Source organism: Pteropus medius, unplaced genomic scaffold, assembly GCF_902729225.1.
Source record: "Pteropus medius unplaced genomic scaffold, Ma_sr-lr_union100, whole genome shotgun sequence".
Taxonomy (NCBI): domain Eukaryota; kingdom Metazoa; phylum Chordata; class Mammalia; order Chiroptera; family Pteropodidae; genus Pteropus; species Pteropus medius.
The window spans coordinates 2839743-2854200 of record NW_024355008.1 but is presented as its reverse complement, the minus strand read 5'-3'; the positions used below and the strand labels follow the sequence as shown (position 1 = coordinate 2854200).

General features: G+C 36.8%; 1 protein-coding gene across 8 annotated transcripts in view; it reads right to left on the bottom strand.

Annotated features, from left to right (window-relative positions):
- Positions 1-3097: 3097 nt before the first annotated feature.
- The window catches only part of NXPE3 (neurexophilin and PC-esterase domain family member 3), a 33120-nt gene continuing 21759 nt past the window's right edge, over positions 3098-14458 (bottom strand). For 7 of the 8 annotated variants that reach the window (XM_039856801.1, XM_039856804.1, XM_039856809.1 and 4 more), the window contains 3 exons: positions 7019-7225; positions 6489-6662; positions 3098-4718 (listed from right to left, as the gene is read on the bottom strand). In XM_039856801.1, the coding sequence (XP_039712735.1) occupies positions 4168-4718; positions 6489-6662; positions 7019-7225 (932 nt within the window). In that variant the 3' untranslated portion in view covers positions 3098-4167. The remainder of the gene's footprint in view (positions 4719-6488; positions 6663-7018; positions 7226-14458) is intronic. The other variant, XM_039856808.1, reaches the window with a different exon arrangement.

The window sequence follows — 14458 nt, the reverse complement described above, 5'->3', positions numbered from 1 at the left end:
CCTCTGAATGTGTGTATGCGTTGGGGGCTGGGGTGGGGTCTCATCTTAAACAACATAGCTTTTTAAATATGGCAATCAAAAAGTAGTATCGCTATCGCATATTGTCATCGGCAAATTAAAGGACGAGAAATCTGCGACAAATAAAGCATTTGCCCTGTAACCTGGTGATATTTTCGTGGGGTGGGGGACGGTAGATGGAGTGAATTTAAAAAGAATGAACCACTGCACAATGCTAAAAGGATTCTTCCTATGACATTTGGTTTCACTGTGGATTCTTTCCCTTCTGAGACACTTACTACTGTCATCTGTGTATTGCTTTCCCTCAACTGCCCTCCGTCCCCCCACCCCGCCTCCACGCAATTACAATCCAGCTTTATAACTAGGAAATTCCTGGTCCTCCAGTAGGAAAGGGCATCTAAACACCAGGAGGTCTTTCTTAAAAGAAGTCTAATTTCCTCTCATTTAATGAAGAATATTAAAAATCAAAATATAATACACTCAAGTTCACACTTTTTAAAAATGAAAATGTAAAAGTTCACTTTCAAGAGACAGGTTAGACAGAAGTTGGTGAGGTGCATTTTGTGCCCTTCTACCTTCTGTATCCTATAAACTTCTGCCCTAGACAACCCTCTTATCTTTTACCCACTGCCCCAGATTTCTAGGCGTGCCTAGCACTCGGGAATGGTGATCTCACTTTGAAAGAGAAAAAAGAGCACCTTGGAGATCTTACTTATTGCACATTGAGGAGTCAGGCATTCTCAGTGCACTGAAAACGTACTGTAGACATAAGTCCTTGGGAGAATAATGCTTAGCACAAGAGAATAAATACACTTAAGGTGGGATTTCTGGCATAAGTGACTAGCTAATGTAATGTTAAAAAGCCGAATTTACCCAGACCCATGAAGATAATGTTAAAAAACTTTTTTTGAGGGGGGGGGTAGGAAGGGTTGTTTTTAATTTCTCCCCCTTAGATGTTTATTTCCCTGTACCTCTCAGTAATTGCTATTTCTTTCAATAGAGCCCGGAAATAGACTCATCTCTGACGTGTAACACTTGGATATGTAAAGGCTTACCATCTATATTCTGGACAAGCCCTCTGATGTATCAATCTAAACTTAATACCTGAAGCCAAGAAGTGTCAGTTGGTATTTAATAAAATGATGGTCGTTCAAATTGGTAAAATGAATCATAGCAGAACACCAAAGGTCTGTTTTGTATTTGCTAAAGAAAGGTTACTCTTAATAGATGACTTCTATAAAATATAATTTGACTTCTATAAAATATAGATGAGGCTTATTATGGATTCTCCCTTTCACAAATAGTATCAAGTCAATCATGTGAGTTCCAGAATATGAGATCCACTAAATGTAATTAAACCTGTCAGGTTCCAAAATAAAAATCCATATTTTAACCCAATGAAATTGTATGTAAGCCACTGTTTTAATACTTTATTATAAACCTAAATGTCCAACCATAATAGCCAACTTATATAAATAACGATAACATCATTAGCTGAACTCTTAGGTAGACTTTTATAATTTAGTTATGAAAACTACTTAACATAGAAAAATATTTGTATGTTAAATAAAAAAAAACACAAGTTGCAATTACATATTCTGTGATTACAGCTATGTGGTTAAAAAAGACTAGTAGGGAAATATACCAAAATGGTAATAATCTTTGAGTTCAGATGATAGAATTATGGATTCCAGCCATAAATTTTCTTCTAGATTTTACAGTTTTTAAAAATTATGATGAAAACAGTCATGGGGATGTAATATACATAGTCAATAATATTGTAATAACTATGTATGATGTCAGATGGGTACTAGATTTATGAGTGATCACTTCATAAATTATATAAAGGTTTAATCCTATGTTGTACACCTGAAACTAATATAATGTATTTTGACTGTAATTGAAAAAATAAAAAATTATTTTAAAAAAATTATGATGCTCTTTATAATGGAAAATATGTATTTAAAACAAACTATATTATTTGGCTGACATGCTAATATTCACAACCATACAGTATTGGCCTAAAACAAACTTTTCAGAAGACATTAAAATATTATATCTAATCGTCCTGAGATTTAGATATTTCAAATTCTATTCTTATGCATTTTTTAAAAGCTTCAACAACAGAGAGTAGACAAAAGAGGTGACTGAGAATACTTCAAGAAACTGTGTCATCAAATCTTTAGGATCTTATATCACTAAATAACAGAAACTGAATAAGATCACAAGAAAATATTTGCACAAACAAGTATCATCACTCCAAAGCCCTGAGAGGCACTGTCCTCTCCTTGAAATACTCCTGGGAGGATGATGACTCAGCCTTCTCCAATAATTCCTGAGAAAATTCTCAAAACTTCTTTCATGAAAAAGAAAACTTCTCTTTACAAAAGTACAAGTTGTAGTTGAAAAGGGCTTTGGACTCTCATATACCTTAGTTCAAATTCAAACTCAAGTTCCTCATCTATAAAATAAAGCTAATATCACCTACACTATTAGATCATGATCAGATATTTTTGGAGTAAAGCCTCTGAAATAATAGACAAGGAATATTATTTCCTTAGTTCTATTTTACCTCTTCTGTTAGTGTTTCTCAATAGTGTAGCATACCACCATTGCATCAAAAACACTGGGCATTTGTCGCAAAGGGTGATTTCATGATTCCCAAGAGGCATAGTTCCTAATTCTGCATTTTTATAAAATGTTCCAAGTGATCCTTACTCTAAAGTGTAAAGACCATTAAAATTAAGCTATCTTAATATATTTAACTACTTGGTACTCTTCAGACTCATAATTTTAAAATCTTCATTTCTCAGAGATACATATTTTATAAACTTGAAGGTGGCCCTCAAGGATAGGAAAGATCTTAGACTCTGTTTTAAGTTAAAAAAAAAAATTATTTGACCCATTCTTCTAAGAGTACATTTTTCCATGTATTAAGCATCTGTCTTCAGTTCTAAAGTCTCCCCAGTTTCTTCACATGTCCATTTAGGGATAACTAAAACCAGACTGTAATCACATAGGCTGAAAAAGAAAAGAGTACTTACTAAATGGCTCCAAATTAACTTAAACTCACTTAAAATTAAAAGACAGTCAAGTAAAATTTATTTTAAGATAGCCAGTAGGAATAGCAGCTTTTTACTTCCAAGAATGAGAGAAATGTGTGTACCTTTACCCGAGTCAAGAAATACCCATCATAGATTTCAATATCTAACTTTAATTTCTAATTTTGGTATGCAACTCAAAATAAAAACCAAAAAAGAAATACTTGAAACAGATGGAAACAATTTCCACATCTTTATAATAAATAGCATTCTTTACATAAAAGTCAATTCTTAAAACCCTCAAACTTCAGAACACAAAAATAAATTTCCATTTACAGATTTCACCCTTCCAGTTTCAAAAGTGGTTATTTTAGAATAAGTATTCGTCATGTAAAATTTAGCTCAAATAAATAACAATCACCCAATGCAAATACCAATTGAACACGGAGATTTTTACACATACGGCTTTCGTATCTCCCTTTTGCTCCTTTTCTAGATAAAAGCAGGACATTGTACATATTCTCACTAGAATTCTGACCAAGTACACTGGTCTTTTCAAGTAATTCAGAAAAAGTAGATCAAGAGAAACTCCTGAGACACGGCAGGCTTCAGTGTGTTACAGGAGCCACCAACTACAAGCCTTGTTAGTTCACCTGCTGAAGATGCACTAACTGCACTGTTCATGCAGATATAGTCAATTTCCCTTTTCAGATGAGCTGCAAATACTCCACTGCCAGGCAAACTAGTCCGTTCCATTTAGGTCAGAACATTTTTCACACTTTCTAGCACAGTAATATCCTCTCCCAGGAGAAGCTAGTTCAAACACACTCATTAACTTCTTTGGTTACAATGGCAATACAGTGTGTGGAAGCTGTTAATAATGGTTCTCCCATGGCTAAGTCAAGATTGGAGAACATCTTATAGGTAACTATAATGTAATCTGTATTTTCTAAGCTCCTTACTAATCATTACACAAAGTCCAGCTCTTTTTGAAGCGTTCTGCATAACAATGTAGCCATCTTCCCATAGAGCCACCCATAAACTTTCAGTAATGCAGGTGATGTAGAAGGTCACTGAAAGTAATTCCTCCAGTCCTCTCCAGGGCAGGCTAGGTCTCCAAGGGGCATACAAAGGACAAGAACATGTCTAGTTGGTTCTTCACAATAACTTCATCTGGATGTAGCTTGTGGGGTAGATAATGGGCCAGGGTCATCTCCCAGGCATCGACGAGATATACTCCAATCCCTGAGAACATCTTCCGAAGGATGGTGTCCAGCTGAAAGTTGTACCAGTCACTGTTGAAAAGGCTCACCTCAGGCCCCAGTTCTTGGGCGTTAGCTGTCCGGATGACTATCACGGTCTTAGGGCTTCGATCCAAGAGCTGGACCACTGCTCGGCGGATGTTTCTGAGCCGCCGGATATACACTTCCAAGGGGAAGGTGCTGAAATGAGACCACACCGCTATGGCAACCACTGTGTTCTTCCCTCCCACGATGCCATTCAGCTCATTCGCCACATAACGGAGCTCACTGCTAAAGACAGTCGTGAAGCGGATTGGTGGACCGTGGCAGCGGTATTTCAGCAGAATATTGTGCTTCTGGTCCACCGCAAGGAAGGGACCCACATTCTTGGGACTACCCAAGTTAAACTCCACTAAATCTAAAATAAGGAAAATTCAAATTCATAAAAGTGTTTAAACCAAGCATACATATTTTCTTTACTCTTAGTAGCTTCAAAGAACAGATTTTAAAATAAAAGTACAAAAACAAAAAGGTACAATACAAATATAAAAGGAATACCTAGTTCTCATTGCACCTTGCTGCCCCCTTCTCAATGGACTTTCATTCTAACATAATTATCATTTAAATCACTCCATAAACATCACATCACAAGTAATAACACCAGTGACAGATTCTATACCTAGGTCTATACCTCAGAAGCAAAATAACCTGTTTACCACTACTTATTAGGTCTAGAAATCTTCCTGATTGCACTGATTGTTGAATATCTAAAAATTAACTTGGCATTTACACATTATTCTTCTAACAGGTAAATATTCTTTCTTTATGAACACATAATAGTAACCAAATACCTCTTTTTGTTATTGTGTAACCAAATACCTTTTTGCTATAAAGGAAAGAAAAGAGCGACTGTTTCTTCTGACTTTCAATTTCACCCTATGGGTGGAAAATCATGTTAATATCTTAGGGAACGTCTATCTCTGTCATAAGAATAACAAAGACAGCAGCAGAAGTTAGAATTCTCTTCTCTCTGCACCCCCTTTATCTAAGTTGTGTTTCAAAGACCAGCTCCTCCAAGATCGTCTGAAGATTCCAGGAATCACTGATTCCGTTACTCCTAAAAACCTTTGTCTGTACAATTCATCACTTAACATATGCTCCATGAGAAAAGAGGGCCTGTCTTTCCTAAATATTCCTATAAGTGCCTTACAGAAAACAGACTAAGTAACTTTTGGCAACCTAATTCAATTAACATTCCCTAAGACCTATTTAGGGCCAACTACTACAGTGCTGTAAGTCAGCAATGCTCAGATGGAGAATTTGGTCCTTCTGAAGAAGGACCAAAATATAACTGTCCTATGTTACTCTTGAGGGTTAAAGTAAAAGTTTCACTTTTTTTCTGTGCAGTCCCAGGTTCATCTTCTAGATTTTCCTGCTTAATTCATTACTACTTAGCATTTATCCCCACTTAAATTGACTAAAAGCTCAATCTACCACTTTCTTTTGATTAAGATCAAGCACTGACACAAAGTTTTATCAGGTGAAAATCTCTGCAAACGCTATGGTGGAAAATGATCAAGACACTGTAATCATTGCTATAAAAGGGAATAACCGAGCTACGTCATAAGAACTTAAGAATCAAGCAGCTCTCGGAGGGCCCTGCCTGGTCAGCATCAAATCATGCCTAGCATAGTGCCATACAAATTACTTCCTTTCTCTTGATGTTTAATTTATGCTTTATCAACCAGATCTCAGCTGTCTGAGTTCAACAAAGAAACAAGCAAAACAAAAATTGGAATTAACTTTTCACTTTTTGGGGTCATATCTATTTCCTCTTTTTCTTCTAAAAATTAAATGTAAAACTAAGTTGATGTAATAAACAAGAGAGAAAAAAGAAAAACATCACAAACAACAACTCACAATAAACTGAGAATTTGTTTTATGACAGTCTCTGCCCATATATAGCCATAAAAAACAGTTCCCACAGAACTATTTATTAGCTCTCTAAATTGTAAGCAGGGTCTTCAGAATCCATCCTTCCTCACCCTATCCACACCCCTGCCAGGAAAAGGAAAAAGCCCATTGTTAATAAAGTATGGAACTCCATTATGTGGGGTTTATTCCAAATCTGGAGAGTAGCCCCAGAGTCCAGCAGTGAAACCAGGAAGCTAATACCGCTGGGACTTACCTGGACAGGCTCCCTCAGTAAGAGCAGCTTCATCTCGGAGCCACCCAATGAAATGCCAACGAATAGCACAAGGATGGCTTTGCTGCATGGATATCTTAAAATGAACTCCAGTCTGTTTGGCTGCTTCTTTCCGGTTAAATCTCTTATACCAACTTGGAGTTGGACCAAAAAGAACTAAGAGAGAAGCAACTGGAAATATTAGAAGTGAGAGACACCCATGAGGTGATATTGTTGAGCTGCCTCAACTCACATGGAGAAGTGAAGCCCCTTTGAAAAGCAAATGACTTGCCCAAGGTCACACAGCTGATCAGTGATATGAGCTTCGATAAGAATCCAGTGCTTCCATCAATATATCACAACCTCACCACTGATCAGAAACTATCTCATGTCTCTCCAGGTTAGGATACCTCTTTAGCCCTACAGAGAAATAACTGTTTTTTCATTTGATGCCTTTCTTCAGGCACCCAAGTGAGTCTGCTTATTTCAAAACTGATTTCGTGCATATGGGAAACAAAAAGCAAAGTACCTACCTGGAACAAATGTAGTTAGGTATTCAAACCATTGCCTGATTGTTGAGTCACCAAATAAATACACCACTTTTCTTTGTAAGCAATCTGTAATATTGTCAGGGTCGTTAAACTGGCGCATCTTAAACTTTCTAGGCCTCCACTGATCTTTGTAATAATACCCAGAAGGAAAAGTTCCGGAGCCTTGAGATAGTTCTAGGTTGCTCGTTTCTGAAAAGAAAAATGAAATTAAAAAAAAGAGAGAGAGAAAGAAAGAAAAATTCTGAAATTCTCCTCCAACAAACTGTACACGAAAAATGTTCCAAGAAACACAATTATGCCCCTATATTTGTTAGCCTGATGGCATATGGGAAACATTTCCTGCCATTACATCTCAAAGAAATCCCAGACTTTTCCCCTTTTACAGAAGGTTCTCCTTTGCACAAAAATGGGAAGATCTGAAATGGGCATGAGGATGTGGGTGGACAAAAGGGAGAAAGGGGACGCTGAGCATTCCCTCTGATTATGCATGTTTTTATCAAAGCCAAAAATAAAGGCAGGCAAAAACCAAGGAAATGTGTAGAAATTAGCATTGTCCAGCATTATCCCAGAATAGGAGAAGAGTTTCTCATTCAAAGGCCTGCCAGGCAAGTAACAACTTAAACTCATGTTTTACATACGCACAGTAATAGTCCACTGTTTCTCAGCCCATTAAAAAGAAAGTTTTAAGCCATAGGTCCCAATCAAACATTTGAATTGAAAACCACCGTTTAATACAGAGAACCAATGACATACAGTCTAAAGAATCATTCCCCACAATACGAAAGGTTCAGAAGGTCTTTATGTACAATGAACAATATTAAAAATACATCAGCCCTGTGTATTCATGGTTGTAGCCTAGCTACACATGGTAACACAGTGACAGGACCCTTTCAAAGGAAGAGTCAACATCCTTCTCCCTAACACCTCCCTTGGAAAATGCCACTGTAGAAACAACACACGTTACATGCTTCAAGACAAACAGACAGGGAGGTTAATATTTCTTGCAAATTTACTTCACACCAGACACTGTTTTGAGCATGTAAATGTATTATCTCACATAACACTCACAGTAATCCTTTAATATAGTCCTATTATTATCCCTACCTTTCAGACCAGTTAAGCAAAATAACCTAGGCCCCAGAGCTGGTAAGTAGTGAAGCCAGGACCTGATCCTAGTAGGTGAGCCCCTAACCCATACTCTTAACCACTGTGCTTACCCTGCCTTTCAAAAATAGATGTTTGTAGAGATCAGCCATTTCTTTTTGGCTTTTTCCCTGATGGCACGCACTTATTCATTTCTAACACTTATTCAAATCCACGATCTTTAGAAAACCACCAATCATTTTATATCACTTCCTTTACACCCCAAGGTTCAAACATTGATCATAATCCAGTAAATCTATAGTCTCACCTGTTAAACCACAATGCTTCAATAATTCAAAATCCAAATGCTTTTATAACTCAGAAATTTAAATTTGAGTCCCTATGTGACTATTTTCATCTAATTTGATTTTGTGATATTATCCATATTAATTCAAAATTATTTTGGTTTTATTCTCAAGAAATGTGCCCTATTTGACAGATAATGCCTATTTAACCTTTTTTCTTAGGCATCTGCTAATTTTTTGCAGGTTCAGGGCCTAAACTGAAAAGTAATCAGCATTTCTAAAAGTTTTGTTTGGCAAATGTGATTATCAAAGAGAAAACGAAAGATAATGTAAAATTTTTTGTTGTTACCAGAATTGAGGGCATCAAAATCACCAATGTGCTGGAGAGGTCTGTGAATCATATGCTGTGGAAGTTTAGGTATCAGAGTTGAGTTCTCATTCAGAACAATCCATTTCAACACAGATGTTGGTAGAAGGGGTGGCTAAGAGACAATAACCACACACGCATTGGACTGAACACCACCGAGATATCTATAATTTCCTCACCCATATGTTGCCCTAAAATTCTTGAAACTATGGGATTCTGGATGAAAGATAAAATATGTCAAATATGTTAACAAAATATGTTAAGTACCTTGGTAGGTACTTAAATATTTATTGAATGGATGAAAGGATGGATGAGTGAATGAGGAAAATGTGGAGATAAAGATGAATTAGGCTTCTGACTAAAGATTAACACCCCTTTACTGTCTTCATTCAAATATTTATTTGCCTTATTCAAAAACAATATTTCAACATGTACCAAGTGTGGCTTTACCATGTTACCACACCTTGTCCAAAGCTCCCTTGGTTATATCAGCATGTCATGGCTGCACAGGCCAGAACGCTTCAGAGCAGACATCTGGGGCCCAAAGAGAACATTTACTAAAATGGGAATTAAAAGTGATTTTGAAGTTACAATTTTTACCAGGGTTAATTCAGTAGACTCGACTATTCTGTGTCAAATACATGCTATAAAGTGTATATCACACAGGAAACAATTACCATTTTTATTCAAATGTTAATTATATATACTACCAGAGTTAAGCAAATCAATTACCAAACCTGACATTAAGTCTTTAAACAAGCAGCACTAGATAATATAACATATTTTTTAAGTAAAATACATGTACCTATATTGCCCTCTTATGGTCAAGTTGGGACAAAAACATTTCCTGACTAATATGACTCTAAGCAGTCCGAAGTTGTTTAAAAAGTCAGCATTTCTTAAAACTCAAAATGAATTTCCACGTAAGATAACTGCCTCTTCGCTCAATAATATAATCCCTAATATACTATACACGTGGACTAAAAATAATTAAAAAACAGAGTTCTACTCAATTTCATGGTTACCCTGAATATAGATGGTGAAGGAAGACGTTTACATAAAGGTGGCTGTAAAGGCAAATATAAAGATCTTTATGCAAAATCAGAAGGGATCGTTTTGATTATTTGAAGGTCCATGCTTCTCTAAACTGTCTTGGCTTCTCTTTAAAGCCCACAGCTTACATTTTCCTCCAAAGGGCGTCATCCTATGTCATTCATTAGCCATTATGAGAGCCATTTGGGCCACAAATGGGACAAAGAGAAGCAGAGAGATAAATTTCCCTAAGCTATCTAGAAAGAGCTGGAGAGGGATATAGTGTGAATTAAGGGTATATGTGTGTGTACACGTGTGCACACGTCCTTAATTCTATGGCTTGGAATTACCCGCAGAAGAACAGTAAAAGATGGCCAAAGGGGAGTGCATGAAGGGGAAGAAAGACGAGACAAGAAAGAAGTGGAGTCGAGCAACACCTCGACCATGGAGCAGGACAAGTACAGGAACGCCTGGGTGCCATCTCAAGGACATAAGGAAGGAGGGCAGTGTGTGTCAGGCTGTGTAGGCACGCCCAGTCAAGTGCTGGGCCAATGAGAAGGTTCTAGCTACGTGCAATTTAATGGTTTGAATTTGAGTTTGAATTCCTTCTTCAAAACCTTGGGAATTTGGTTTTTTTCTTTATATTTTTGTCCCCTGAAAGCTAAGCATTTTACAGAGGAAAGCTTAAAATAATATATAGGTAGAAATACCTGTTAGATTCAGAGAATGTTGAAAGGGAACTCAGAGAATAGCTCATCAACATATCTTTTACAGGTGAAGAAAGCAAGTCACAGAGGCACTTGACAAAGTTTCTCAGAGTTGTAGGGACAAGTAGTGGTAGAGGTGGTACTATTTACAAAAATATACATTCTGTTACTGATACAGTTGTGGGAGTGGGCTTCCTTCCTCCAAATGGTGTAAGTTAGTTGGATTTTATATGTAGGATACGAGCCCTTTGATTTTCTAAGTTAATTGAACTTGCACCTTGGTTTCATTATCTATAAAGTAGGTTAGTTTCTAGTTTAATATAGAGGGTTATTGAAAAGCCAATATTGTAATTATGTGAAAGTATGTTTTTAATAGTAAAGGGCTACACTGGAATGCTAGAAATATTCTCTGTGTTCTAAACATTCTACATCTTGTTCTGGGAGATAATGTATTAGTTTTCTGTTGCTGTGTAATACATCGCCACAAATTTAGTGGTTTAAAAACAAGGGTCATTTATTACCCCACAGTTCCATAGGTGTAGAATCTGGGGTGTGGCACAGCAGGGTTTTCTGCTCAGGTCTCACAGGTTGAAATCAGGATGTCAGGAGGCTGTGTTCCTTTCTGAAGGTTCCGTGTAAAATCTGCTCCCAAGCTCATTAGCGTTGGCCACATTCAGTTACTTGTAGTCATAAGGAACTTTCTTCTTTTTCCTTGTGACTGAGTTTCTCATCTCCTTACTGATTGTCAGCCAGGGACTGCCCTTCAGCTCCCAGAAGCTGCTTACATTACTTTTCACATGGCCTCCTTCATCTTTAACCAAAAATCTCCCTCACCTGGAATCCTTCTCACACTCAAGCGCCTTTCTTCAGGAAGAACCTGGCTCCTGATAAGAGCTTATCTGGTTAGGTCAGATCTACCCAGGATAATCTTTTTTTTTTTTTTTTTTTTTTTAGTCAACTTTGTCATATAATTGAAGGGAAAGGATTAATAAGGGCATGGATCACTGGGAATCAACTCAGAATTTGGCCTACCACAGTTACAAAGAGATGTACAAATGTAAAACTCCATATGCTTCTGATCTGTGTGCTCCATTACATATATTCTAATAATGAAAAAGTCAGAAGCCATCAAGGTCCCTGAGCCATAAGGCTATGATAGTCTGGGAACCACAGTACAGATGCTTAGGAAAATTCAACAGTAATGGTGACACTGGGAAAGCTTGTAAGAAACCAGATGCTTGCCCTTGATAAGGTAGTCTAGTCAAATTAAAAGCTGTATTGCTTTCAGGGATGACAGCTTAGGGAATATAGTCAATAATATTATTTATGTATGGTGCCAGGCTAGGTACTAGGCTTATCACTTTGTAAATTATATGTCTAACCACTATGCTATACACATGAAATTAATATAATATTGAATGTCAACTATAACTGAAAAAAATGCTTAAAACATAAAAATAAAATAATTTTTTAAAAAGCTATGTTGCTTTGCTTTTGACTAGAATTATACTCATGCTTGGAGGCAGCTCTGGCAATCAAGCAATCCACCAGACTCTAAATACGCATCTTAGAATAAATTTACCTTGTAGGAAAATCATTTAATACATAAATAACAAAATTTCATAGGAGAAAAAAACCTTCCACAATATAAGATTCATAAGTGAAATAATAAAGATGGAAAAACTATGAACTCTTCCAAGGCCAAGGCAAATAAAATACAAGATGGGCCTGAAGCAGTCAGGGGGATCATTTTATAAACTATATAAATGTCTAACCAGTGCACTGTACACTTGAAATTAATCAAATGAAAAAAAAAAAAAAAAAGACGGGCCTGAAATATCTGTGGTGCCATAAAGGAAGTACTCAAAAAACAAAAACAAAAACAAAAAAACAAGAGCACGTCAAAAGGGCAAAGAAGCCAAACTGGAAAAGTTCTCAATTGCCAAAACTGGAACAATTTGAACAAATTAATTGGATTATAACCCAAAGAATGAAATTATTAATCATGAATCCATACTAATAAATAAATTAGGGAAAGAAGGAACAACTCTTCCTTACAGAAAAATTCCAGTTAACAAATGTCTTAAGAATGGGACATGCAGTAAGTCACTATTAGACCACAGAAATAACTGCTGTAGGCAAGCTCTACTGATGAATACTAAAATTAGTAGGTGAAAGTTTAAACAGAAATAGAATGTTTATGTAGTCTCTGTATTAGTTTCCTGTGGCTGCTATAACAAATTACCACAAATTTAGTGGCTTAAAACATCAAAAACTTATTCCCTTACAGTTCTGGAGGCCAGAAGTTCAAAATCAGTATCAGTGGGCCAAAACCAAGGCGTCAGCAGAGCCATGCTCTCTCTGGAGGATCTAGGGAAGAATTTGTTTCCTTGCCCTTTTCTAGAGCTGTATTCTTTAGCTCATGGACCCTTTCTCCCTTTCTCCATTTTTAAAGCCAGCAGCATGGCATCTTTAAATCTCTCTCTGCTTCCATCTTCACATCATCTTCTGTCTTCTATATGAAATCTCTTCCCTTCCTCTTAAAAGGACACTGTGATTGCATTTAAGGCCCACTCAGATAATCTGTAATATCTCTCATCTCAAAACCCTTAACTTAATCACACATGCAAAGTTTATTTTGCCATATAAGGTAACACTCAAAATTTGAGGGATTCGGATCTGGATATCTTGGGGAGGAGGGTGCATTATTTAGCCTACCACAGTCTCAAAGTAGCTCCCCAGAATACTGATTAAATACAAAGAGAGAGTTATCAAAGTTCATGGTGGAGAACTCTGGCAGATACCACGTTAACCAAGGGATCAAGGTTAACATCATTAGCATACTGACATTATGTGCCCCCTTTAAAGGACACACCACATTTCTGTGATATTCTTTCCAAAAATGCATAATCTCATTCTAATCATAAGAAAACATTAGACAAACCCAAATTTAAAGATAGTCTAAAAAAACCATTTAACCAATGTTCTTCATAAGTATCAAGGTCATGGAAGATAATGAAAGATTGAGGAATAGTCACAGAGGGAAGACTAAGGAAAATATGGTGACTAAATGCAATGTGGGATCCTGCACTGGATTCTGGAACAGAAATAGAGCATTAGTGGAAAAACTGATGAAATCCAAATAAACTAAATAGTTTAGTTAATAATATTGTACTGATGATAAATGTTCTGTACTTAAGGTGTTAGCATAAGGGGAAGTTGGATGAAGGCTATACGAGAACCTTGCATTATTTCTGCAACTCTTATTTAATTCTAAAATTATCTGAAAACAAAAAAATTTTTCAGAGAAGTAAGGAAGGAAAGGAGGAAGGGGAGGATATGAATCCTTCGTTTAAAATCTTTGAGTGCTCCCTGCTGGTCACTATGGTGAACTTCAGTGAAGTTCAGCCAAGCAGGACTTCTTTGATGTTATAAAAGCAATTGCCCTTTTCTTTCCAATTATGTACAGCACCTGATCCAAGCCAGTTTTCTCAAAGCCAGGCTATTCTGCACCTACTGACTTATGGTTGCTTTCTTCCTCTAAAAATCCATCAAAAGCCTCACAAGTCAGTGAATCTGCCTTTCCTCTAAACACAAGAGTATATCACAAACTTGCAATCACTTCCTAGATGAAACCCAAGACTTGTCAGGTGCAAGTAAACCATCTAAAGCTCCTCTCACGAACCATCGCCCTGAACACCCAAAGACATTCACAAGGGGGGCAAGCCAGACAACTGGGGCTATGGAAGAGGAGGATAGATGCAGTACTGGGACAGAGCCTCCTGAGGTATTGGACGTTAGAAAGTGTGAGGAATGCAGTTCTACTGGGGGATACCATGTCTACTAACATCTTGGCTTTGGGGTTGAGGGCTAGGCTGATAAAAGTTAAGTAATTTCCATTAATTATGTTTCACATATGTCCACTAAA